This window comes from Pseudorca crassidens, chromosome 1 (genome assembly GCF_039906515.1).
Source record: "Pseudorca crassidens isolate mPseCra1 chromosome 1, mPseCra1.hap1, whole genome shotgun sequence".
Lineage (NCBI taxonomy): Eukaryota > Metazoa > Chordata > Mammalia > Artiodactyla > Delphinidae > Pseudorca > Pseudorca crassidens.
In genome coordinates this window covers 91,775,654-91,802,946 of record NC_090296.1, presented here as the reverse complement: position 1 = coordinate 91,802,946, position 27,293 = coordinate 91,775,654, and the positions used below count along the sequence as shown (strand labels likewise).

General features: G+C 41.5%; 1 protein-coding gene across 1 annotated transcript in view; it reads left to right on the top strand.

Moving 5' to 3' along the window:
• FBN1 (fibrillin 1) overlaps window positions 1-27,293 on the top strand; it is a 252,580-nt gene that overhangs the window by 180,978 nt on the left and 44,309 nt on the right. Inside the window, exons 35-49 of the mRNA XM_067746257.1 lie at window positions 28-150; window positions 1,906-2,028; window positions 2,324-2,488; window positions 4,709-4,777; window positions 4,863-4,988; window positions 6,218-6,340; window positions 6,996-7,154; window positions 9,922-9,993; window positions 13,480-13,605; window positions 16,475-16,597; window positions 20,243-20,368; window positions 22,550-22,666; window positions 23,481-23,609; window positions 24,204-24,323; window positions 26,932-27,057. Coding sequence (XP_067602358.1) covers window positions 28-150; window positions 1,906-2,028; window positions 2,324-2,488; window positions 4,709-4,777; window positions 4,863-4,988; window positions 6,218-6,340; window positions 6,996-7,154; window positions 9,922-9,993; window positions 13,480-13,605; window positions 16,475-16,597; window positions 20,243-20,368; window positions 22,550-22,666; window positions 23,481-23,609; window positions 24,204-24,323; window positions 26,932-27,057 — 1,827 coding nt within the window. The remainder of the gene's footprint in view (window positions 1-27; window positions 151-1,905; window positions 2,029-2,323; window positions 2,489-4,708; window positions 4,778-4,862; window positions 4,989-6,217; window positions 6,341-6,995; window positions 7,155-9,921; window positions 9,994-13,479; window positions 13,606-16,474; window positions 16,598-20,242; window positions 20,369-22,549; window positions 22,667-23,480; window positions 23,610-24,203; window positions 24,324-26,931; window positions 27,058-27,293) is intronic.

Below are 27,293 nucleotides of genomic sequence, written 5' to 3'. Positions count from 1 at the left end.
TTCTCCCCCCTTTCCTCCTTTCCCAAGATATTGACGAGTGCTCTCTTCCAAACATTTGTGTTTTTGGAACCTGCCACAATCTCCCTGGCCTCTTCCGCTGTGAGTGTGAGATCGGCTACGAACTGGACAGAAGTGGGGGGAACTGCACAGGTAAGGCATCTATTTGCATGGAAATCTGCTCCCAGGCGTCCCAGGGGACCCAGCTGTTGGGGCCTTGCAGGATCACACAGGGATATTCGCAGAGTCACAAAAGAAAAGCAGGGATGAAGAAGCATTAGGAATCACAGAATAAATTTCTTCAGACCTGGAACTGATTAGATATGAGCATGCAGAGGGAAAAACTTGAAGAGAGTTGAAGGTGCAGAGTTAGTAGCCTAGAATCAAGCTCATGGTTACAGAGGCATGTTCCGGGCTTGCCGTTCCTTTTCTCCTTGGGCACATTTTTGGAGAGTTTCCTTTTGAAGGCTGTGCCCTGGGATCATGGGTTTTGCCTTGAACTTCTCTGCTGAGACACCCACTCCTTCCGAGCCCTGGCCTGTTGGTGGTCACCAGAGAACGCGGTACCTAGAAGTCAACCGCCCATTTCTAGTGTGTCGATCGTTTTCTTGTAGAGCAAAGAACTCTTCAGGAACATTAAAAAAAAAAATTAGAAAAGCCGTAGCGGGCACTCTGTAGATCCTCATTGGTTGATCTCGGCACTGAGTTAAGACTTTGAGAGCCATTTTCAGTTCTCCACCCTAGCGTCCCCTTCGATTCAAGGATACTAAGGAAATAAGTTCCATTCTGTACGGGCTCAGGATTTCAAGAAAACCCTAATTTTTCCAGCTGCCTAAACAAGCCATGACTCAGTGGCTCTCCAGTTATGACCACCTCCCTGAAATTGCTCAGGACTGAGGTATTCTTGCCCAAGCACACCTACTTCTCTTGGTTTTTCAAAAAAACTATTATGACACCAAGCCGGCCTCTAGCACACAGCAGGAAGTCACCTCTCCGCTGCCACGCCTCCTCCTCAGTTCTCCAAATCACCACCAGCATCATTCTACCCACCCTGATTCCTGTTAGTCTATCCTGTCCCTCTAAGGTCACATGCGATTTGAGCAAAAGAATTTTCCACAGTGGAACCTCCAAGAGGGTTACCAGGTCCGAACAGGAGGACCGGAGCAGAAAGTATCATCCTCATTTCCCAGTCTCTTCTCTCTGAATCAGCGTGTCTGTTCTTGAATATTTTACAAGTATTCAAAATAGACAAAAGGATTGCACAGGGGTGGAATTCGCCAAAACCCCTGTCTTAAATATCTGGAATTCTGTACATGTTTTTGGAACAGAAACTGAAAGGGAAATATTCAACCCAGCATCAGTGACGGGAGAGAGACTCTTAGCAGGCCTGCAGAAACACGCTAAGCCCCGTGTGTGTGTGTGTGTGTGTGTGCTTGCGCTCAGCTGTACCGAGGCAAGCACGCCCAGCGGGGGAGGCAGCAGAAGTCGCCTGCAACTGACGGTTCCCTGGGACATCTTGCTCTCATTTGATAAAATAACAAGCTGCACATATTAAATATATTTTCTTAAAACCTGTGTCTGAAGTTTTGGTTGACCGAGGTCACAGTAGTGTTTTGCTTTCAGTTACCTTCACTGAAATATTTTTCCTAGTTCCAAAGTTATATTTTCTCCTGATGACAAATTTGAATGCTAAATGTGTTCCAGGGGAAAAAGACCAAAGACTATGACATATTTCCTTCCTGAGGGGTTTTATTTCAGAAGTGGAAGACTATATTTCTAGGGGTAATTACAACTGGAAACTCTTAAAAATTCTAGTTGGGAGCGCTAGATTTGGTGCTACCGTTTTATGGTGATGCCTTCCCCGCGTTGGCTCGGGTGATAACTCTGCCCCTTGCTGTTTGGTTTTAGACGTTAATGAATGTCTGGATCCAACCACGTGTATCAGTGGGAACTGTGTCAACACCCCAGGCAGCTATACCTGTGATTGTCCACCCGATTTTGAGCTGAATCCAACTCGAGTTGGCTGTGTTGGTAAGATCTTAAAAACTTTTCAGAGAAACATACTGTTGGTTATTTTTAAAGCAACATTGAACGTTGCATCCTCAAATTTTTAAAAAGTAATCGTATAAGAATTTAAACATTTCCTAAATATGGTTTATACTTTCAGAGACTTTCCTTGTCTCTAGGTAAATTCCCAGTATATGTGTTTGGGCACTTTTTAGTTTCTTAGTAAATTATGGTTATTAAGCCGTTCTTTGGAAGTGGGTTTCAACCCTTACGTAGAAAGAATTTGCCTGACGCCTTTTTGTTTGTATATGGTAAATAGATACCCGCTCTGGAAATTGCTATTTGGATGTTCGACCTCGAGGAGACAATGGAGACACAGCCTGTAGCAATGAAATTGGAGTTGGTGTTTCCAAGGCTTCCTGCTGCTGCTCTCTGGGTAAAGCCTGGGGTACTCCTTGTGAGCTGTGCCCTGCTGTGAACACATGTAAGTGGACATCCTCCTATTTATTATTATTATTCCAGCTCAGTCCAGTTCTCCTTTCTAGCTCCAGAGAATAGAAGCCACAGAGGGAGGGAGCTGCCACTGGTCTCTAGTCTTTAATCAGGGAGGGGAGATCAGTCCTTCCAGCCCTGTTGAAGAATCCCACTCCCAATTTGGAAGTCAGAACATGTCCCCAGTTGGCTTGCACTAAAAGGTCAAGTAGGGCAGGCAACATCTCATTTCTGTCTGAGTGAAAAGAAGATAGCAGTATTTTAAAGAAGATTTTCCAGGCTAGGTTACTTATATTAGGGCACATTGATCTCTCCTCTTGTCATCTATTGGCTAATCTTAGAAGCTCTAGGACAGATGGGAGTTTCCCTGGGTGAAAAAGAAGCAATTAACTAAGCAAATATGAAACGGAAAATCATTCCATTCTTATGGTATGACTTGAAAGAAAGCTTTAGAGTGTGATTTTAAGGACATGTCTTCTAAAAACATAAAAGGCTTTCCTTTTTCTAAGCGGATGCTGTATTACGATTTAGAGTCAGATGTAGCTTCTGGGGCAAAGGTCAGTGGCTGCTGCTTACAGGGTATATTGGGATAGGTATTGATTCTTTCCTTGCTGAAGGGTCACTTATTTACTTTTTTTGAAATTATTTGTTGAGTACCTAGAGGATGTACTTTGTGTGTGCAGAGGTGATAATTTATGGATAATTGGATGGCTAATTCTAGTCTAATGGGTAGTTCCTGCCTTCCGGGAGTGTACAGTCTAGCAAAATATGACCTAAACATAAGAGCTGTAATTCAACGTAGACCTCAATACGGGAAGAAAGAAGAGCAGACTCAGTGCCGTGAGTGGGAGAAAGAGCACACCTGGTTCCAGTTAGGACTGTGTCACTCGCCACCCATGTAACTTTGGAGTCAGCAAGCCTGTTTCCTCATTCATAATATGCCTCATAGGATTAAATGAAATCACTCACGTAAAACACTCAGCACAGGGATGGGTGCTTGGCAGGCACCTCCTTCTCTCCTTTATTCAGAAAGGGAAGTCAGTTGTGATTGACAGTGTGTGGTGATAACTTGGTGCATTTTTTAATTGGGGCTTGAAGGAAGGGGGTGTGACATGAAAGAGGGGACTTAAAAAGAGTGGATGATTGCAGGAAGGGGAGAGAAAAATAAAAGAGGAGGATAGTTAATTTCACTGATGTTGAAAGACTCAAAGCAAGATGGTTAGGTGGGGTGCAGGGGGAGTCAGTTCTATTGAGTAACGATGATTAGCCAAGCAATAGAGGTCCACCCCACCTCAAACTGGATCAGAGCTAGAACTGGAATACATACATATATACATTTATGCATATATACATATAATTTCAGAAATCGAGGAGGGGGATTATCAGATTGGGAAAGACCATGATCATTAGGAAAGAACTGATTCTTACAGATGCTTGTCAGGATGATACAGCAGATTCAGGTCATTCTTATCCATGTGTTCCTGTATGGCTCACACTGCCGGTGCATGGCACTGAAAGAAATGTTTTCGAGTGAAATACTTGGATGACAGAATTAATGGAGGGAATCAGAGGACACTGTAAAAAGTTGGTTTTGGAAACCAGGGGAATTAGTGTTGCCATCAGTAGAAACAGAGGGGCAAGAAAACTCTCTAGTCATTGAGGAGAGAAGTGGGATGGGAACCAAGAAAGAAGAGCTTTTCCTAAGGCTCTGTTTGGAAAGGGTTTTGGAGACAAGCTGATTAACAATATTAAGGGAAGTTGTGATTCCCAGGAAATAAGACTGAACAAAACATAAAAATGGAGGAGATGGTTGCAAAATAAAAAGGGAAAGAAAATCTTTAAAAAGAAATAATGATGGAGATAGAGAATAAAATAGTTCATAAGAACATAAGAGACAGAGAATAAAATAGTTCATAAGAATATAAGAGATAGAGAATAAAATAGTTCATAAGAACGCAAGACCAGAGAGTAGGCGGAAGGTTCAGAGACTGAGGACAGTAGCCTTACATTTGGCACACATAGAAAAAGCCATTTGAAAGGAGAAGTATATACAAAGATGTTAACCTGCTTCAGGTGAGTGGGGTAACTGCCCAAGATGCCTGAAAATGAGTATTTTAAGATGGATATGTCCGTTTTTCTCTTGAGGATACTATTTCTAGAAATTTTAGATTCAGAAGAATTCAGTCTGATCTTTTTGTTGTTGTTTCCATAGCTGAGTACAAAATTCTTTGTCCTGGAGGAGAAGGTTTTCGACCCAACCCTATCACGGTTATATTGGAAGGTAATTCTGTTTCGCTTATCTTAAAGTGCGCACCTTTGGAACTTCCTCGGTCTTATTTACAATGCTGTCGTTGTCGTTTTGATAGATATCGATGAGTGCCAGGAGCTCCCAGGGCTGTGCCAAGGCGGGAAATGTATCAACACCTTTGGCAGTTTCCAGTGCCGCTGTCCGACGGGCTACTACCTGAATGAAGACACCCGAGTGTGTGATGGTACGTGGCCCTTTTAGGATGACAGGTTCTTTCAGATATTAAGAACTGACCTCGAAAAACAGCATACAGTTAGCCACCAGGGAAACTGAGACTCTAGCAATACAGCACAATAGTCTAAGTGCGAACGTGGCCAGGAAACGATGCCACACGTGGCAGCTTGCGCTCACGTTAGTGACAGAATATCATGTCCAATACACCCTAAATCGCCCTCTTTTTTTTTTTTTTTTTTTTTTGAGAGAAATGGTGTTTTGTTATCTTGAGCCATAGTCCTGTTTATGCCTGCAGAGTTTTCCATGCTTTTCAGAAAAGCCATTTTTATCGGAGTAGCACAGGTCTCATTTCAGTGGCTTCTATATTCTGGACAGTTCTGGGCTCTTCTTCTTGTCCTTTACCACTTCTCATTTGTACTAAGCATTTAAATGAGCTTCTCTTTGGAGGCAGCCCCTTTGGTTTTATGATGCAAGTGATGACTCCTGTTCATCCTGTGTTACTGGGAAGGTGGAGACTATCGACCACTGTTAGCTTTCAGAGTACGTGGACCATTGACCCGCGTGGGGAAATGGTTTTCATCTCTATACAGGAGTCACACAATGGATTTGGGAGGAGAAGACCTCCCTGTGTCCTGGAGGGGAAATATTCCTCTGCTTCTCCAAAAGGCTTATTAGGTGATCTCGGCAGTGACAACCTTGTTGAGTATCAGTCAGGCATCACAATACACATGACACATCTTAAGACCCATGGAGTTAACAAAAATTAGAATCAGCCCCTGTGTTTGAAAATGGGGAAGGAGGCGTGATATACCTACTTCTGTGCTGTCTTACCAGTGCAGATTCATGAAGCCAGGTTTTGATGGCTTCAGGATATATCATATCCTTCCTGAGATTTTGTGAACATATGAAGTACCTAGCTATCTTCCTGAAAGATACTTGAGAATGATAATTTCTCCACATTACCATCACTGCACGTGTTTGAGGATGTTTTGGAATCGTTTATTAAGAACTCATATCAGAAGGTAAAATTTCCTTTTCTAAAACTCCTCTCCTGAAAATGCACACATTAGCACAGACTAAGGACACTGAAGAATGAAACATCCATGTTCCTTATCCAGGTTGCGAAGTGCCCTGTGGATTTTCTCCAAGACCATCAACATTTGTAGTGACCCTGAGTACCAGACCATTCCAAAGAGTGAAACTTCCATATTCACATACCACTTTCTCTTTGGATTATAGATGTGAATGAATGTGAAACTCCCGGAATCTGTGGTCCAGGGACGTGTTATAACACCGTGGGCAACTACACCTGTATTTGCCCTCCAGACTACATGCAAGTGAATGGGGGGAATAATTGCATGGGTAAGTCCTAGCTTTTCTTTATAGTGCATGTTTGGTCCTCATCTGCAAAGAGAAAAAGAGCTTCCGAGCCAGCAGTTAGTCCTCAGCGTTACATTACTCGTAAGAGCGAGTACTGCCACCCTTTCACTGAGAGAGCCTCCTCTCCTGTAAAGCATAAGCTGGGCCTTTTCTCACCATCTCGTGTGGGTGGTTGGGAGTTTTCTTTAAAATGTAATGTTGGAAAATCCCAAACAAAGGTTTAATAGTACTTCTTTTGTTTGACTTTGGGTGTATCTTTATACAACTATATTTACAGCACTGACCTACAGTATTAAAACATCATGAGTCGGAAATGAGAAAATCACTGCCAGATAGCAGTGGAGAATTGTTACCAGGAGACTGGGTGGAGAGTCACGTAAAGTTTATTAACACCGCAGCTACATAATGACTAAGTTCTGTGGCACAAAACAACAGGGAATATATTTCTCAAAGTCCTTTTTCTTGTAGCAGCATAGGACGACGGAGAGCTGTGTGAGAGCAGGCTTTTCCTGCCCTGATTGAAGTCAAGTTACAATACACTTCAAAAGAGATTCACGCCTTAAGTATCCCCTTAGAATCTCCCTGTCGTGATTTCCCCATGGCATCACCAGTCCCTTAACTTCCTCCTTTCTTCTAGATATGAGGAGAAGCTTGTGCTACAGGAACTATTACGCTGACAACCAGACCTGCGACGGAGAACTGTTGTTCAATATGACCAAGAAGATGTGCTGTTGTTCCTACAACATTGGCCGGGCCTGGAATAAGCCCTGTGAACAGTGTCCCATCCCAAGCACAGGTGAGTTTTAGTTTCACCGTTACCAGAAAGATAGCTCGGTACATTACCCACAAATGGTTGGGGAAATGAATCTCAGCAAGGGAAGAAAAGGGTGCATCGTTGATCTTCATAAGAAAGGATTAGCTCACAAGGGCAAATAGTTAAAGTCACAGTTGATCTTAGTACTTGCAGGTGAAAACTGAGTCACAGAATATGCTTTCTAATTTATACCCAGGTTCATTCACCAGACGCGTAGACTCAGTATATCACAAAAATATAAACATTGTTACCATTGTTATGGAGTCTGCCATATAGCTAAAAGTCTGGAAACATTGGGCAAAGCAGTATGACAAATAAGTAAACCATAGTCCTATCAATTTTACTTATTTATAACTAATCTTGTTCCAGAAAGAATTCAAGGTGGCCCACAAAGATGCAAATGTAAAATAAGAAGGCCTAATGCAAATGGAAAGCAAGGGTAAGAAACTCAGAGCAAGGAACAAGGGTAATACACAAGATCCAAGCTGGGAATTCCTACACACTTGCCAGCAACGAGCAATAACTTGGGCTCTAAACCTTCTAGCAGCTCACATAGAGAGAGATGTGATCGAATCTAAGAGTCTCAATGACCACAAAGCAAAATCAACACTAAAGAAAAGCAGAAAAGATCAACTCCTTGATATTGAGATCTTAGAGAAATTTCTTCTTATATCCTCATACAGAAAAATCCAAATAATGTTACCTGTTTGGAAAAAAAAGTCTAATTTACATCTTAGCAGTAAATGAAGCAAAAACTTTGGTGCAGTGTTCTTATACGGTAGATGATATATGTCCTATATATCGTGATGACATCATTTACTAATGACGATCTAGATTATCTTTGTGATTTAGATTGAATGAACTACCATGCAGAGTATTGATCTGAGAATTGTGTGGTACCTACTCCATTCCCCACAGCGATAAGTAAAATCCTAAACCTATTGTCTGGTGCTACCTGACAGTGCATAAAACAGAAGATTCTTTTTTAGTAAAATATACCATTTCATCCATTGTTTACTCTGGAAATAGTGTAATAACCATTACTTAGAATTACGAGTTGTCCCCACTCTGCAAGATGTTGTTAGACCAGGGGTTGGCAAACGAGCCCATACAGGCCAGATCCAGCCCTCCTCCTATTTTTGTATGGCCCACAAGCTAAAAATAATTTTGACATTTTTAAATGGTTGGAAAAAAAGTCAAAGGAATGATATGTCATGACCTGAAAATTTTATGAACTTCAAATTTTAGTAAATAAAATTTTACTAGAATTCAGCCCCACTAATTTATTTCCATATTATCTATGGTTGCTTTCGTGAAATAGTTGAGTACTTTTAACAGAGACTGCACGGCTTGCAAAACCTAAAATATTTACTTCTTCGCCCTCTAAGAAAAAATTTGCTGACCCCTGATCTTGACCAGTGGCCTTCAAGTCTTTTGATCGTACATACCTATCGTTAAAAAACCTGGAGGTTACACGCACCTGCTGTGTGTATTTACAAGTAAATGTGTATATGTCTCTATATATTTGTTTTCAATTCTATTGAGAGATGCATTGATTATTTTCACAAACTGTTCTATTATAAAATATACACAAAATTAATTTTAAAATTGGATTTTACAAAGCTAGACATCCTAGTATTTTCTTTTTTACATTGATGGTTCATTGTACATTCCCCTGCAGACCACTTTGGAGATCTCTGATAAAGACTACCATTTACTTTCAGAAATATCTGTCTGAGTTTTAAGAATCTGCATACTCTTAATACAACAGGCAAGGTTTCGTCTTCATGTTGAATACTGGCCAAATCCAGGCATGGCTGTTCATTAGCTATGCAGTCTGCACACAGTTTAGGAGTCCCTGAAATTTGTCCGGATGGTCAGTGGAGCTGGCGTGACACTTGTTGGAAGTGGACCCTAACTTCTTTTTTTATAAGGAAATAAAAGCACTATGAAAAGAACATGTTACATTTTGATTAAAATACTTTTGGAAACCTTTTACTAATTTTCAGTAGGTTTGACCCATAAGGCAGTGGCCTTCTTGAGCTTAAATTGATACCATGCTATACTGGGTACACTCATGATCTGCAATTACAGAATCGCAGAGTTACAAGGGACCACAGATGACATTTAGTGCATCCTTTATTAGCAACTTTGATGAATTCAGGTGAAGGAGAGAAAGATAAAGGGTCGGGGGGAGGGAGTGAGAGAGAACAAGAGAGCTGCATCAAAAGAAATCCAGCTCCCAAACTTGAAGTAATGAGGTAAGTTGGTTGTTTGACGTGAATTAGTCATTAATAGACCTCCTATCAAGAACTTAGCTAGATTTGCCGTGGTCTCCCCCAGTCTGTCGAGGAAATGGCTTTTGTATACATTCATTAAATCCTAGATCCCTTAATGCAGAGTGGAAAGAGGCACTCATGCCAGTCCCTGGGTTCAGAGCTGAACAACATCCTTATAGAAACCCAGATTCCTACAGGCAGGATCATACAAATGAGTGGCATATGATATAGAGACCTCTGCTTCTGCCTCACTATTACATCAACATGAGGTCACTTTTCCTTCAGTGCCTGTCTTAAGGAGAAGTTTACACCATCTGTAGGAATTTTCAGATTAATTTTTTATTTTAAATTTTTCAAAATTGAAATACCTTTCAAGAATGTATACAAAGTAATTTTGTTCAGCCTAATTATTGCTCTCTGCTGACCCCTATTCCCACCCCGCTCACCCCACCTTCGTTCAATCACTGCAGATGAATTTGCTACGCTCTGTGGAAGTCAAAGGCCAGGCTTCGTCATCGACATTTACACTGGTTTACCTGTTGGTGAGTTATGATGCCTTTGTTGGAACTTTTTGTCTCTGCCTTTGTGTTAAGAAAAGGAAGTACACATTGTTATTTTCTCAGTTTGCTTTTTTTTTCTTAGAAGGAACAAATTAAACAGTGCCATTTAGCTTTATTGAAACTCTGATTCTTAGTTTGAAACAAACAGTACAGACACCCTGTGTAGCTCCACCTAATTGGCAGCAGCATTTGTCGGTCATGATTAAGGGGACTGGAAAGCTTTTCACAGAATTACAATCAAGCTTAGTTAAACCAACCCTAGGCATCAACAAAGAGAGATTCTGGGAGTAGGGCCAGTTGACGTTTGATTTGACTACAATTCCCAATCCTTCCATCTGACTAAGACCTGAGTTTAATACGACTGTTCAAACTAATACTTATGTGTAGGTGGATCAATTTTATCTCACATAGAATCTCCTCAGGTTATCTGCTTTGGGATTTTTAGATGTGAAGTTAAAAAAAAAAAAAAAAATCTTTCCCATCTGAGGCCCTGTCTGGTAACTGGAGCAGAGACCACTGCAGTGCTAGTGAAGCTTACGCAAGATTCAGAAGTAACGCACAGCGTTCAGCCAATGGAAGTGATGCCTTTGTGGTTTAAAGCCAAATAACGTAAAAGTAGATGGAAAGCTATTGCATCCTCAGTCTTTCCCCAGTGTGATTTCTGTGGGTCCTTAGATGCCCCTCTTAACTCTGAGCAGTTGTGTCCAGTAGCAAACATCACCACTTTGTCTGTTCCACCTTATTCCTAATAAGTAAACTGAAATCCACATCAGCCTTTCCAATGACCTTGTTTAAGAAAACAAGGGTCTGGTCCAGCAATCAGCCTGGCTCTCTTAGTGCCAAATACATATGGCTCCATAGTCAACGTCCAAAGAAACGTCATGATTTGGAAAGAAAACCTGTTAAATGGCATTGGCCTGAAACGCCCGGCTCTAGCTGCTTTGTTTTTCCCCTTCCCAAAACAGATCTTTTCATCTCCTTAGAATCTCTGATCTGAGGATAAGTGGTCTTTAATAGTAGAATCCATCGTTCTCCGTGGATGGACCGGGCGTGTACCCCAGCAAGGCCTACCTTCTAATGTTGGTAGCAGGCAGAGACTCAAAACAGCATTAACATCATCCACTAATAAAACTGGAAAGGCTTCAGACATCATCTAGTCCACATCAGCTAGGCCTTGCCTTACAGTTGAGGGGACAGAGGCCTAGACAGGGGAGGGGACTCAGCTGAGGTCACCTGGCTAATTAATAACAGAGCTGAGACCAGAATCCAGTCCTGACTCACAGCTTGCTTTGCCTCTAGCTCTTGAAAACTGGAAATGTGATAGTTAGCAGTATACTTATTGTTAGCAAATTCCAGCATGACAAAATATTTAGATGACTGAGAAACTTTGTTTTATTTAAGCTTTATACTCTTCTTCTGAAAGGTCTGAAGATTGTTGGCATATAGAACCCATTCGTGTGGGGTTAAAACTATAGCAAGTTTGTTAATCTTGTCTTTAAACATAAACTTTTCCAAGTTGAAGTTCAAATGGAATCCAGACAGGAAAAGAAAATATAATTTTTAATATATGCTTTTGCTCTTTTATGCCTAACAATGGCTAGAAATTTGACCCAGCCTGTTATTGTTAAACTTGAAAATACATCTCTTATATTTAAAACAAATGAATGTGAACATAACATTTCATGTTTTAACCCGTACGTAGTTCAAGAATGTCTGAATTTTTTTTTTTCTTTTTGCTGATAGTGCATAGCTGTGATATATCTTTGCCTAACTTTTTAAGAACATGAATGACAAATGTGTGAAAAATCTAAAACATAATGACTTGTTGTATTCAAAATGGAAATATACCCTTTGATATTCTAAGCTGTTTTTTTTCCATTAAAGAGATCAATTTGTCTTCAAACAAAGTCAGGCCCTTTAGAAAAAGGTCCAACATAAATCCATGTCCTGTCGAATTTGTCCTTTAAAACAGACTGGCTTTAGGGTGTGATTCTTCTGAAAGCTCTTGTGAGTTCCACTTAAGTCTATAGCCATCTTCTTACAACTTATGCAAACAAAGTATCTTGCAGAGGCTCCGGACTATGATATGTAAAGGAAAGTATCTCAACAACAATAACAGAAACCTAATGGATTGGAAAGACCAAAGCTTTACATTCCCTCCCTGCTTCTGAAGTGTTTTGTGAAACTCTGCCAGAGGGCTGGTAGAGGGGTCCTCTGGGATAACAAGCACTTCGCTAATGGCTTTGAGAAGATTGTTTGACTGTGGAAAAGCATACGGGTGACAGGACAGCCTGTTAGCGGATTCCTGGTATCGAATCCCAACTTTGCCTCCTGTTGGCTGTACAGTCTTTGGCAAGTTCCATGCTCTGACTTCCTTAGTTCCATCATCTGCATCATGATGACGGTCAGAGTACCTAGAGACCATCTCATAGGGTGGCCCTGATGATTTGGTAACTAAATTCAGGTTAAATGCTTGAGAAATATACCAGGCATATAGCAAGGGAGACACTACTGTTACTGTCACTGTTACCGTTATTATCCTAGAGGACACTGAATGGTCAGGAGTTCAGAGCAGGTCAAACAGCGAGTGGACCCACCAGGCTGGTGAGGAGACCAGACTTGCCCACATGGCTCCCTCACCAGCTGGCCAGCCGGCTTTAGCAGCCTGGGTCCTGGCTCTGCTCTCACTCCTACTTCGGTCCTGTTTTAATGCTCACCAACCCCACTTCCAGGTACTGGTTCTTAATTGAATACATTTTAATTGGCACTTAACATTTGTCAGACCGTGTACCAGGGGCCGGCAACACTGTAGCGTAGAAGCCAGCCCCGGTGCCTGGGCTTGGGAAGCCACAGTCTACTGTGACAGTCCTTCCTGGTGCCCCCTCTCTCTCCATGGTCAGCTCAGGCCCAGCTCACATCCCCAGACCTGACTTACCTCCATTCAAAAGCCATGTGAAGGAGAAAGGGGGCGTTGAGGTGGAATTTGGAAGATCAGAGCTGGCCGTGACCATGGGCTCCTCCTCTGTTCCTCACCAGCTCTCCTCTCCCGTTCTAGACGAACACCACCACACACTTGGGGTAGAGAGACCACTTTCTCTTGGCAGTCACTTTTATTCTGCTCATCTGGTGCGCAGGGCCCGGTGGGTACAAAGATGGCTCCCGCCTGGACAAAGCCGATGTTATAAAACAAAACCAGAAAAACAGATAGTCAGTCAGACAGACGCATGAGCGTCTGACAAGCAGTCCAGTTATCTCAGTTTGCCCTTCACTGACGTCCCCGCTTCCATCACCACCCCAGCACACGTGCACACACGCAAGCACATACACACGCATACACACGCACTTTCTCTTCTCTGGCTTTGGACCTTACATAGAATGAATTAGAAGCAGCTGACTCTCCATTCCAGTTTACCCTGCAGAGGGACCGCGTGCCGTTCCGTCACTCATACGTACCTGCTCTGTTTCTAGATATCGATGAATGTCGGGAGATCCCAGGGGTCTGTGAAAATGGCGTCTGTATCAACATGGTTGGCAGCTTCCGATGTGAATGTCCAGTGGGCTTCTTCTATAATGACAAGTTGCTGGTTTGTGAAGGTAAGAGAGGCTGTCGCTATGTCACACCCAGAAATGAGCCAACCGATGAGCTGCATACCCACACACACACATGTGGCCAAGTTCACAACGTTGGAATTTCAGAAATCCATCTAACTCTAGCAGTACTGAAGGGCAACATGTGGATCGACAGACATTTCATGTAAAAATTCCCTAACACGCAGCGGGAAAAGCAGGATGTCCATTCCCCGGCCCTCTCTCCCCACACACACAATGTATTAGATTTCCCAGCTGATACGGAAAAGCCTTGAGATCCCGGGTGTGTCCAATAGATGGCTGTTGTTTCACACTGCTTGAAAGTGAGCATGAGTGGTGGGCAGTCGTCTTGAGCTGAACCTCAAAATCAGTGTTCTCTTCCAAACGGAGCCTTTGCTCCTCCCAAGTGAAAACAAGGTTAATGCAAATATTTCAAATGCATGAGAGAATCCCAAATGGCAAGAACAGCAAATTCGATTTTATATGAAGAATGTTGGCATGAGTGCAAATGGTACTTTTTTCATTTTCAAATTACCTCCGCTTGCCATGTGTTTGTGCTGTGATTCTGCACATTCCTTACCGCACTTCATATTTTTCCAACATCTGGGGAAGATAGTGTTCTTTTACATTTTAGTAAAAGGGACGTTCCTGGTTATTAAATATACCATGGGCCCTAGGACAGCTAGAATAATTTTCTATTTAATACTTAAACTTGGAGTCTCTAGCAGAGTTTTTGTTCATGTTAGAGCATGTATTAGAGCACATAGGTCAACATTTTAATATGTAAAAATCTTTTTCTCCTAAACTGGGGACAACTTATAGACCATGAGTCAAGTTACAGCCCCAAGCGCATGCTTGTTAAATTCTCCTCACCAGGCTTTCTGTTCCTGTGGCCAAGTTGGCCCACGTCCCTTCCTCTGCCTGCTCTGCGGGGGAGTGGGAACGGGGTGACAGCCATTCCTAACCTTCCTAAGGAGATAGTCATTTCGGGCTTTGGTTCGGGCCCTGGGCTTCAGGTCATCAAGGATCAGGTGTGGGGAGGAGGCATGATGTGGGAATGGAGAAGAAAGCCCACAGCAGGTGACCTTATAGTGCGAGAGGTGGCTGCCTGCTCATAGCCACCGTATGACACCTGTCGTACATGCGTCAGGATGTCCGCCGCCTTCTGTGGCATCTCCCCTTCTCTTCCATTCAGAGCTGGATACTTGACCCAGGTGCCTCTTTGGCACTTATGTCTGCTGAAGCAGCAGCCGTTGGCCAGAAACCAGAGGTAAGGCCATCCAGGACCACCACGTCAACCTAGACCTTGCTACACACATGAGACTGAAAACCTACAGCTGCCCCAGCGTAAGGCACTTTGCTGTCAGGGTAGCATTCAGTGGATGTGGAGATTACAAAGCACTCCAACTCTTGGTTTCCGTTCCGTAGGATATCCATCTTCAGGGTGAATGTTTAATCCAGGGTCCGCTGCTTCCCAGCACACTCTTAGCTCGCAGAATCAGAAAAGGAAGGTTGACTTAGTACATGCCTCAACCAGACTGAAATTGGGATGGATTCCAGAAGTGATTTAGGGAGCATCCATGCGTCTGCCCTCCCCAAGTATGTATAGAATCGGATGTTAGGCGTCTGATGCATTACAGAAATGCTTGTCTGTGACGCCGACTGGCTTCTCCAGCTACGCAAGGTACCCTCTGTGTTTCTGCACACCCTTAACTAAGAGCAGGGCAGTCCTGGTGGTGAGGTGCTGCTGGGTCCTGGGTCCACTGTAACCCAAGGTAGGCGTATTCTGCTTCTGTATCTGTTGTACAGAGAGGCACACCCCGTATGAGACGGAAACTCCCACTGACTGCCAATAGCACTGAGGTTTTCCCACCACAGAAGCACACACCTAGGAGGCCTTGGTTGATGTATTTGCCGCCCCCTTGTGGGAACTTCTCTGGCTGAGCCGACTTCTGCATGCAACCCCGGTACTGGTGCTGAGCTGACTCCCACCTGTGTTCCAGGCTATTCCCTTTACTGGATTTAGACTGAATTAGAATGTCTCATAAGAGCAGGGGAAGGGAATATGTATTTTGCCCCACGCTGTAGCCTGGACTGTGCAGTAACTTTTGCAATGCCACGAATTTGAACTGTATTAGGTAGCTGTTAAATTTTTTAAAAGATAGACAAACAACTCCCTGAGCACAGTCAAAGCCCTGAAGCACACAATATCCATTTTATTCTTTCCTTTGATAGTAAGCGTTTGGTTCTTTTCAGTGGTTTTATGTGCAATCTCTCATGTTAAGTCTCCTTGACTTGACTGCCATGTGGCAGAAATTTAAGCAAGAGCCTGTGCAGCCCTGCAGTTCAAAGCACTGTCTGTAGACCAGGAGTACCAGCATCACTTGGGAGCTTAATGGAAGCACAGAATCTCAAGCCTCTCCCCAGACACGCTGAATCAGATGTGCCTTTCAAAAAAATCCTAAGTGATTCATACACGCATTCAGGTTTGAGATGCTCTGCTCTGCAGACCTCACAACCTTCCAGACAAAAGCAACCCAAATGAATCCTAAAACCCCCAGGCTTTGAGCAAATACAAGATTTCCTAGGATCTTGGTCTATACCCGTATCAAGTCCTGGCCCTTGAAGCTGAGTTTCACAACTTTTTCTAGACATTAGCAGCGTTAGAACCCGTATGTGGTGATAAATCAAGTATTTGCATTTCTGAAAAATATTTGTAAAACAGAAAAATTAGAAAACAAAATTTCCATCTTCCATGGTTTGTTCAGTAGAACCGATCAAAACAAGAAAATATAAATCCATGTTGTGTGAGAGGCTTCATCAACTTGACACCAGATTCTGCCCTCCCCGTAATTCAGTTCTCTCCTGCTTGTAGATATCGACGAGTGTCAGAACGGCCCGGTGTGCCAGCGCAACGCGGAATGCATCAACACGGCGGGCAGCTACCGCTGCGACTGCAAGCCCGGCTACCGCTTCACCTCCACGGGGCAGTGCAATGGCAAGTAGTCCCCACCGCCCAGCGCCCACCCGACGGGCCAGCCCCACTGAGCTGCAGATACCTGGATTTCCTTGAGATGGTTAGGTTGAAGAATACATGACTTCTGAGTTGTAGTAACTAAACTGGGAAAAGGGAAAACTGTTGAAATGTCTTCACACTTAGCTTTTTTCTCCCTTTGGAGGTGTGACGTTTCCAAATTTGCCTCTCTGCTGCCCTGCTGCAAACACCCACTCCCACAAATGTGCGCGCACACACACACTCCCTAACTGGTATTCAGGACCAAATACTTTTTTGTCCTTTCACATAATCCCCTTGGAGTGGGGGAGGTTGTCACCATTCTGGCCACATACCCCAAGTCTAGATGGCAAAGCTCCCCTGAGCTGGGCCAGATTAAACTGCACAAACTAAGGAAAAAGAACCAACAGTATCACTTTTTCTCCTAAACAGCTTACACAGCTGAGGGCAGCAAATGTTGAAAGCCTTTTATTTGCTATGTCACCTACAGTAAAATGAGAAACCATCCGCCAGAGGTTAAATTTTTTTGTTGTTCCCGTTTGTCAGGGATGTGGTAGAAATAAGAAGGATGAGCGTGTTACCAACTTAAATTGATGGTAAAATTATTAGGTGTCTGATGGTATCTTATAGCCAGTGGTATCAAAATAAAAACACTGGTGTTTCAGCCCAGAAGGAAAGTAATACCTCAGAATGATTTTCATCTGAGTTTTTTAGTAATTATAAATCACTGTATATTTAGCAAGGAGGTCAGGAAGAATGTGTTATTTTGCTTCTGGCTCATTTCACAAGGAATTTCCTGGATATTTTATGCATTTGTGAATGAAACAACACCAAGGAACGTGGTCAGATTTTCCTTGGGTCTCCTTGCCCGCCAGTGATTAAGTGGTGGGAAGTGCGCTGCTTTCCGTAGGGTATTTTGCATTGTTTTATGAGACTTTGGTGGGAAGAGGGTGTAATACCAGAACAAAAACTCATTTTGAGAATCAAGACTTGTTTTTTGGGGGTTTAAAGGAACATGTGCAAGTATTTAGCATTTTGTCAGCAGAGCAGTTGTTATCCACGTACTGAAAAAAAAAAAAAACAAAACAGGACAGGAAAAGTGAGGACGTCTCTGATATGAGTCACAATGCTCTCATGAAACTTGGCATTCATACCACTTCCCTGCATTTTGCTTGTAATTTATATTTATTTGAAACTGCGTGAAATAATTCCAATCAAAATAAGGAATTGCTGATAATACAGAACATGTCATTTCACACCATTTCATGCTCAGGCAAGATGAGGGAAGAACTATTTTATACATCAAGACAAGACGTCCAACCAGGGCCTGCTGGGGCTTAAGCCCTGTCATGTTTTCTTGTAGAATATTAACATAAATAAAGCCCATCCGGCGTTAGCCAGCGATAAGTGCTGTGAAGGAGTGTTGTCTGTAGCCAAATCTTCATCTCCCTCGTTCATCGAAATCCTCACAAGAAAGGGAATGTACTTGAATTTGAGTTTTGCGGCTATTCAGCCTCTAGGGCTGAAGACTTCACTCTGGAGATGTCTTCACTTACATCTTACTTTTAAAATCTTTTAAAATGTCTTTAAATACTGTCCTATACATGGCATTTTTCAGACATATTGTAAAATACTCCTGTCTTCCTGTGTTGAAGATGAAAAGAACTAAAATTTCCTTATCGTAATAAGATTTTTATTTGAATCCATAAGGACATCATTTCAACAGCTGGCCGTTATACCCGCATTGTTGCTGAGAGATTTTTAGAGAACAGTTAGGTATCGAAGCCGAGGATGCTGGTCTCACCTGAGGAGCTGTGGCATTAGAGCAAAGGCAGCCCCCTTCTGAAATGGATTGCCGAGCTAAAGACATATTCTTCCCAGCCATTTCCTCACGGTCTCCTCTCTTTCTGCTGACTGTGTGGGTGTTTTCCCCCAGTACCCTGTTTAAATCTCCTATCTCAACCTCAGGCAGCACCTTCTCGGAGTTTAAATCTTGGTGCCTGTAGAAACCGAGTTTTCTGGTCTCAATACAAAGTGAACTTCACAATTAAGTTCTCTAGAATTGTAACTTTCTGTTTCAGCAGTAGAACTGCAAAGTAATCCATGTTTCATTTGTTAAAACTCATCATGAAATAGGCAACGTAGGAAAGAAAATTCCTAACTGAGGATCCCTTTCTAATAAGATTCTTAATGCTCTCCATTTTCTGTGGGTCCCAGAGATAAGACAGACCTGGTCCTTGCATTCTCCCAGATCCATATTACCAGAGGTTACCCAAGGTTTGGGCCAACCCTTCTCAAAATCAGCTCCCTCCACAGAGCTTGGCAATGGAAATCAATTTCCTCTGCCTATCTCAGGGAGGAGGTTGCTCATTTTAAATCCGTTTTCTCTGATGGGAACAATCATAATTTGTTCACTAGCATTTCTGCATAGGCTAGCCGTAGCTCCTAAGCTACTCTATCCCAATGTCCCCTCTTTATGATATACTCAACCCCACCTGAGACTTTTAAAGGATATGGTGATTCATCAACTCTAAATGTTTTGCGTAGTGGAAGGAAGTAGTTCTAAAAATGGCAGCCTGAGCACGTGAAATGGAGGGAATATACTCTCTCCTGGCATGGGCACAGCTGCTCTGTGCAGCAAAAAGTGCCTGTTCCCAGCTGCTGTCTTCTCAGCAGATAGGGCAGGCAAACAGCAAGTCTGGATTATTCAGCTGAGAGCGGGGTGCTGCGGTGCTCTACAACATCTACACCCAAGGCGGTATTCTGCTATTTGCTTTCTTTTGTGACAACAGGAAAATCAGGGTAACGCAGTGCCTTTTGAGTTACATTTTCCCTAAACGTAGAATCTTGAGAGCTTTAGAAAATTAGAGACATGAGTAGGCATGTAATTATGTCATCTGTGGATTCCTGCAACAAATCTGGCCCCTCAGATAATCAGATTTCGGGAGAGCATCACTTGATGACAAATATAATTTAAAGCCTAAAGACTGGCAGAAGCAAGATGAGAGGGCTTCCTTTTGAAAGAATATGGATAAAAAAGAAAGAAACATCATTAGGATCGTCAAGTGCTGAAAGGAGCCATGTGTAGACAGGAAGACTTGGTTCAGATGGAACAAAAGGTTACAGGAGTGAGACAAAATAATGATGTGTAAGTGGAACAAGGGACGATGCAGGCTGTCCATCATGAAAACCTATCTTAGCAATGGGATTTGTTTGATTTAAATTTCTAGAGGAAGCCATGAAGCTTCCATGATTTGAGGCACCAAATCTTGACTAGACAAATACTTCAGTCGGTTACACAGCCTAGGATACTGCTTAGGCAGAGAATCAAATGGATTACCTACCAGTTTGGATTTTTCTTCCCCATTCTACTTCTAAGTTTTCTCTTCTTTTAGAAGATTTTTTTTGGATACCGCCCCTGTTTTTCATTGCTTGTGTATTGTTAATATGGTCTGAATGTGCCCAGTAAATCAGAGTAAGTGTTAACCGATTTTGAGTCAAAAATAAATATGTCAGCATCTGTTTTACTGGCTTAGTTTAGAGCTAGGATTAATCCTGAGAGCAATACCCAGAAGTAAGTTATTTGATGTGATTTTGTCTTCTAAGTTTTCACTTAATTTCTATCTACAGATCGCAACGAATGTCAAGAAATCCCCAATATATGCAGCCACGGACAGTGTATTGACACAGTTGGAAGCTTTTATTGTCTTTGCCACACTGGTTTTAAAACAAACGCTGATCAAACCATGTGTTTGGGTGAGTATGTGACTATCATTTCATTTTTTTTTCTTCATAACCTACTGAAAAATTCATTTGTATCTGAATATATTTAAAGTTAACACTAAACCTTTCAGTAGTTGTTTTGTTATTTATAAAGTAAAAACAGAAGCACGTGTGTAGCATTAATATCCTTTGGTATTTAATCTTTAGTAATCTGAACATCATAAACCTCTTTCTTGATAATCATTTGGCTGTCAGTTCAGAAACACTTTTGACTAAGAGATAAATTGAGAAAGATATTACGACAAAAAATTACTATTTATTAATGTTAAAAGCCTATTATTCTTTTATAGTATTTATGTGAGTTTGCCTTATTGGAAAGGGTGCAGCTTTTGATTGTTTGAGTATGAGCATTTTTTGAGACGTGTCTGTAGTTTGTATCAGATCCTTAAAGACAGATTTACAGATCATTTTCCTAGGGGAAAAGAGCTCAAGATTTTAAATCTCTTCCTTGGTCTTAGTACTGAATCAGAATGTTGATTTAGAATAAGCTTCAAATGTGTAATCAGTCAATTTCTCTCTTTCCCTCCTTTCTGTTTCTACTTTAAAGCAACATCCATTAAGTCTTCTGGGGACTTCAATCAGTTTCACAGCTGGAAAAAGAACAATCTATAGGGTGATGTTTAAAGTGCTTGCCTTTGGCTGTAATTGGATTTATCCATTAGGGAACATTCTCATAAAATCTGGTCATCTTCAGAGCAGATAAGTTTTAAGTTAAAGATTATAATAGGCCCTGCTCATCACTGGCGAGATAATCCCTACATACTAATGAAGCCCGGCCCAACTTTCCTTCTCCCTCTTCCATCTGAATTATGTAGAACCCTCTACCAAAGGACCTGCCCAGCTAAAGAACTTCACTTGCTTGGCTAAAAATGAATCAAGGCAGAAGTTTCTGACTGCTGGCAGGGTGACTCATCTGGGTGCAGTCGTCAACCACAGACACATGTGTTGGAGTCACACTGGGCTCAGCAATAGCTTCTTTTTTTTTTTTTTTTTTTTTGCAGTACGCGGGCCTCTCACTGTTGTGGCCTCTCCCGTTGCGGAGCACAGGCTCCGGACGCGCAGGCCCAGCGGCCATGGCTCACGGGCCCAGCCGCTCCGCGGCATGTGGGATCCTCCCAGACCGGGACACGAACCCGCGTCCCCTGCATCAGCAGGCGGACTCTCAACCACTGCGCCACCAGGGAAGCCCAGCAATAGCTTCTTGATTTAAGATCACAGATAACTTATCTTTATGTCCAAAATTTGAAAGGAAAGGAAATCCTAACTCTAAACACTACATTTTGCTAATCTGAGGTGTTGCCTTCCACTCCTTCCCCATCTCTTTGTCCTTGCCCTCCTCATTTTGCCTGTTGATATAACAAGCCAACAATATCAACGTTTTTCATTTTAATTTCTTATTTCCTCCTTAATATAATGTACACCTACTCTTTATGAGAAAGGTGATGGCCGCTGTCACAAGATGCAAAGACACATAAGATGCCAAAACAGCTTTACAAATAGAGTGAAAAGTCATAGACCAATAAAAAGAATACACTGCAAGAGAGGAGACCCACATTAGGGGCCATGCCATTGGGATCGTTTAGAAGGGAGATAAGTCACCATTTCATGGGAGTGGTCGTGGGTTTTTAGGGGTGGATTGGGAAAAAGAAACATGTCTAAGATTCCAGGTGAGTTAGAAAGCTAATTTATTTTGTTGCTGATTTTGGGGTAATATCAGGTGACTCACTGCCTTTTGGTAAACTGGAGTGAGAATCTTAAAGGCTGAAGTTTGCCAAAGGTGGCAGTGAATCAAGACCCAGATGTGCACAGAATTTTCCATTTCCAAGTGAAAGTATTTGAGAAAAGTGGCAAGGGTGGAGAATTCTAGAAGTAAATAGAATAAAATAGTTCTCGTCCAGTTCTCATGTCCTTAGCTTGCCTCCTTTCACATGCCAACCAAGGAAAGGATTTTCTCCCAAGGCTTAGAACCTTGCCTTTTGCTGGTTTCTCACAGGGAGCTGCCGCTGCTGGAACTAACACCAACATCAAATCTAGAAGTTCTCAACCTACGTACGACATTTTGTGAACTCTTAAAATGCCTTTTAACCGCAGGTAACCATATACCCTCCTCTTCTGTTAATAATCATGTTTTTCTATGTCCTCTGTTCCTGCTAGACATAAATGAGTGTGAAAGAGATGCCTGTGGGAATGGAACTTGCCGAAACACAATTGGTTCCTTCAACTGCCGCTGCAATCACGGTTTCATCCTTTCCCACAACAATGACTGCATAGGTGCGTGTGCAAAACAGTCAGCCACCAAAGGAAGGCAGTTTTATGTGTGTTCTTTGTAATTAGCATCATCTCCAGCGTGCTGGCAATCTTTTTAAATATATGCCATCTTATGCGTGACAGGTGGTTAAAAAGAGTTGTTAAATACAATGTGCTAATTAAGTGTCAAATATAGTTACTACATCTATTACTTTTATTAATATACTCATTAGCAGCTATAATTTTTATGTCTACTATGCTGCAAATTAAATGCATTTCAAAATAAATCGAATATGTTTTAAAACATACAAAAGCTATCCTTTGTATAGAAATTACGTAGTTCAGGAGCAGTGTGGACCTGTCTAGATGTTGCACTATAGCCTCCCTTCAAAGAAGTTAAAATTCTTCTTATAAAATATGCTACATTATTCACAAGCAAGGGTAAGGAACCAAATTTTGTATTGTGCTAGAGGCTACTTTTATATACTTCTGATTACAAGAATACTTAACAGTACCCTCAGCTGTACTGTGTATTAGTAATTCAGTTTTAACCTTTAAACATGAAACCTAAAGGATGATCAAGGTGAAACTCATACAAAATCCTAATATAAATGATCAATCTCTAATTAGTAGAATTATGTCATCTTGTTAGGTTCTGATAGGTGAATAAAGCCAGGTCTGTTGTTATAAACTAGATCACGTTGGAATTTCTTAAGTCTGCCTGAGCCAGCAAAGGCCACTGAAATTCAGTATAAATATTTTTCCCTTTAAAAGTTTTGATCATTGATGGGATTAGGATATTTTCTTTGGAACATATCAAAGGGTATTTTTTTGGCAGATGTTGATGAATGCGCAACTGGAAATGGGAACCTTTGCAGAAATGGCCAATGCATCAATACAGTGGGGTCCTTCCAGTGTCAGTGCAATGAAGGCTACGAGGTGGCTCCAGATGGAAGAACCTGTGTGGGTGAGTGCTGCTTCAGAAACACCCTCCAAAGGTCATCCCAGAGGCCACTCCAGGAATCACGCAGTCTCTATCACGATCCTTCCTTCAGAAGCCTGGAGGAAAAAGATCAGAGTAGAAAGTACACTAATCCTGTCTGAATGTGTGTATGGTATATATACCACTCTTCCCCTTTATCTTTTAAAATTAAGTGTTTGTAATTACAGAAACAGTTACAACGTTCAATGTAACTGTTAAATTGTTCTATAAACAACTGTAATTCCCTTTCTTTTATTCTTTTTCTTCCACAGAGCTTTGTGGTAAGCTCTTATACAGTCCTTTGGGTGTCCTCAAAGATCTTCATACCCATTGACTTTTCACGTGCTATGCTTTCCTGGAAAGTAGATCAAATAAAATATGGTTGTTAAATACATTGCACACTTCTGAAAGCTAATAAAGCTGATTTTTATTGAGCTGTTAGTTTTTCTCCAGGGTAGAGTTTGTGGACTTTAGATTTATGTATTTCTTAGATTTTATTCCAGTTTCTTTCGATTTTAGTTGCTTGATGGAAATCATGCCAGTGGGAACCTCTTTCTTCTTTTTCCCTTTGCTTTGCAGATATCAACGAATGTCTCCTAGAACCTGGAAAATGTGCACCAGGCACCTGTCAGAACTTGGATGGGTCCTACAGATGTATCTGTCCACCTGGATACAGTCTCCAGAACGACAAGTGTGAAGGTAGGAGGGCTATCAATATTTGGAAATTAGCAGTATTGGTTACTGCATTGACATTATCCAATTTTTGAGATGGTGTGATGGTATCTTCATTTTGGAATACTTTATCAGAAACAAATCCAAGGGTAGGGTGTGACTTATGGGCTCAAAATTAGATGGTGAGACAGGAATATCAATTCTCACGCTAATCTCTGATGAAGCTATTTTGCTCTGTGTATATGGGTGGTCACATAACCCTGACACCTTCCCAATGTACTTTTATGCAGCTGGTAGAAAGTTCTGGATTACATGTTTTTAAGTGCCAATGGGTTGCAACTAAACATAGCTTCCTGATTCCAGTTAAAATCTTTAAGTGACCACAGTCAAGGTTGGAGGAATGTGGCTATATAATTTGTCTATGTTATTTTGACTTGTAGAATGGTAGAAATGTGTAACTACAAATAAATTCTCAGCAAATTTTATAGTACCGTATTCCTCAATACGTACGTATATCATTGCATTAAATGCAGGACGTTAATTGCCAGAACTTCATCAATGAATGGGGTGGAAAGGACTTTTAAGAAGTCACCTAGTCCATGCTCCCACCTTTAAACAAGTCTGCATCTAATCCATAATGAGTAAGAACTGTCCACTTTTAATAGCATCAATGACAAATGTTTATTATATATCTAATTTAACTCTCAGTCAAGAGATAATATTCTAAATGAAAACACTTTATCAAAATTAGACCTAAATGCAAATTATTAAGTGTTATTTTACTTCTATTAGAGATCAGCTTTATTCACTCCATGATTAATGCAAAATTACCCTAGAATGAACAGAATGAAAATGTATAGAAAGGAAAACGACTTCCAGAATAGTTCATAAATGTGTTCATTCTAAATCTTTGTCCCTACCCTTATGAAGCTGGCACCTACAGTCTGATTTCTACCGTAACAACAACAAAAACAAAAAGGAGACATCCGAGCATTTTTACGAAAGTTGACTTCTAAGCAAAGGTTGGATGTCGGGGTGGAGGGAGTGTAGGAATGGAGCAATTCAATCAGCAGCAGCAGTTCAGATAATAAGCCACAGGAAACATGATGCAACTATAAATGCAACATAAGAACATGAAATGATGAAGAAGCTAGTTTTGCCCTGTACAGGAAGACACCTTGCACTGCACATTTCTAGAAAATCTATTGTGTGGTATTTCCAAAATTAAGTCAAGATAACAAAGTTAATATCCTAACTTCCCTTTCGTTGGACCTCGTGGGAATAAAGCTGTGTAACGCGAATACATTTTGGTGTGGGTAGAACTCGTTGCACAAACCTGAAAATAAAGAGTCGCAAGATACAAGGGATATCTGTTTCGTTGAAAAAAATTGTCCATAAAAATAGCATGGCTCAGAATCAAGACTTACCTCTTTTTCACTACAAATTCCTGCTGAAAGTCAGGGGAAATGATGGGTACGTCTCTTGGAAAGAGTGGTCATACTTTTTCCACAAGTAGGGGCATCATGTACTTTACTGACCAAACCAAGACAATTCTGAGGAGGGCACTATTAATAACAAGTCCAGGTCAACAGGCATAAACCAGTACTCTCCCAGGCAAACTAGAACATACTCAAGCCACTGAAACTTCCCTGCAAACCATCCTTAATTACTCCTTTACAGTAGATCAGGTATATTAATATGCTAAAGGAAACATGTCACAATTATGTGTGTCAAATCCCTATCATCTATATGATAAAAGAAAAACTATAGTCTATACACAGAAGATATGTTTGTGTCTTCAGACAAATTAAACTGCAAATGAGAGAGAGGAGCCTCATCTCTTGTGATATCTTTAGTTTGTATTGCATAGGATTATTTTCATGAGTACTGGTGTCCTTGTAAAAGTCATAGTTTTAGGATATTGTAGCATGGGATATTGGGGAAAGCACTGTGGACAGACGGGTGGAGGGGAACAAATTTGGTTCAAAGACCTACATCTCTCACGGGGTAACTCATTGGCAACACCATTAAAATTTCAGAGCGTCTGCTTACTGTGTAGTGGTGAAGTCAGACTCTAGAGTTTCTTGCTTCTTTCCTAGTTTAGGGTGGTATGAAATTACTCCAACTTTTCTAATTATCCAAGAAATTCAGTCTGGGTAAAACAAGTTTCTCACTGCATCCCTAAGAAGGCACTTGCAGAGTCCATTTTTACAATAAGAACCATCAAAACTAGTTTTTTAAAAGTCATCACAGGGACTTCCCTGGCGGTCCAGTGGTTAAAACTTCACCTTCCAATGCAGGGGGTGCAGGTTCGATCCCTGGTCAGGGAGCTAAGATCCCAACATCCTCGTGGCCAGAAAACCAAAACGTAAAACAGAAGCAGTATTGAAACAAATTCAGTAAAGACTTTAAAAAAATGGTCCACATCAAAAAAATCTTTAAAAAAAAAAAAGAAAAAATAAATAAAGTCATCACAGCCTAGAAGACCACTCACAGCATCATGATACAGGAAAAATCTTCATTGTTAGAAGAGTTTTGAAACTCGGTTACACTTTGTACTTTTACATTGTGCATTTAGTACCCGATGGTGTCTCCATCATGTTTTGACCTTGTTTGACACATGTACTTCTTTTAGATATCGATGAATGTGTTGAAGAACCAGAAATTTGTGCCTTGGGCACGTGCAGCAACACTGAAGGCAGCTTCAAATGTCTGTGTCCAGATGGGTTTTCCTTGTCCTCCACTGGAAGAAGGTGCCAAGGTAAGTGCTTTTGACTTTTGGCTTTAGACTTTCATTACTCTGTGTTTATTTGTTGTGGTTTTATTTTTTAAACATGGCGAAGTTTTGGTTCTTTGTGAAAGAGAAGATGGAGTGTTTTCATTCATCCAGACGTCTAATGATTACCATATGTCAGAAAGTTCATTTTTACTTTTAAGGTTAAAAACTCATCCATCAAATTATGGTTGCTTGTACAACAACTGTCCTGGCACTTTAAA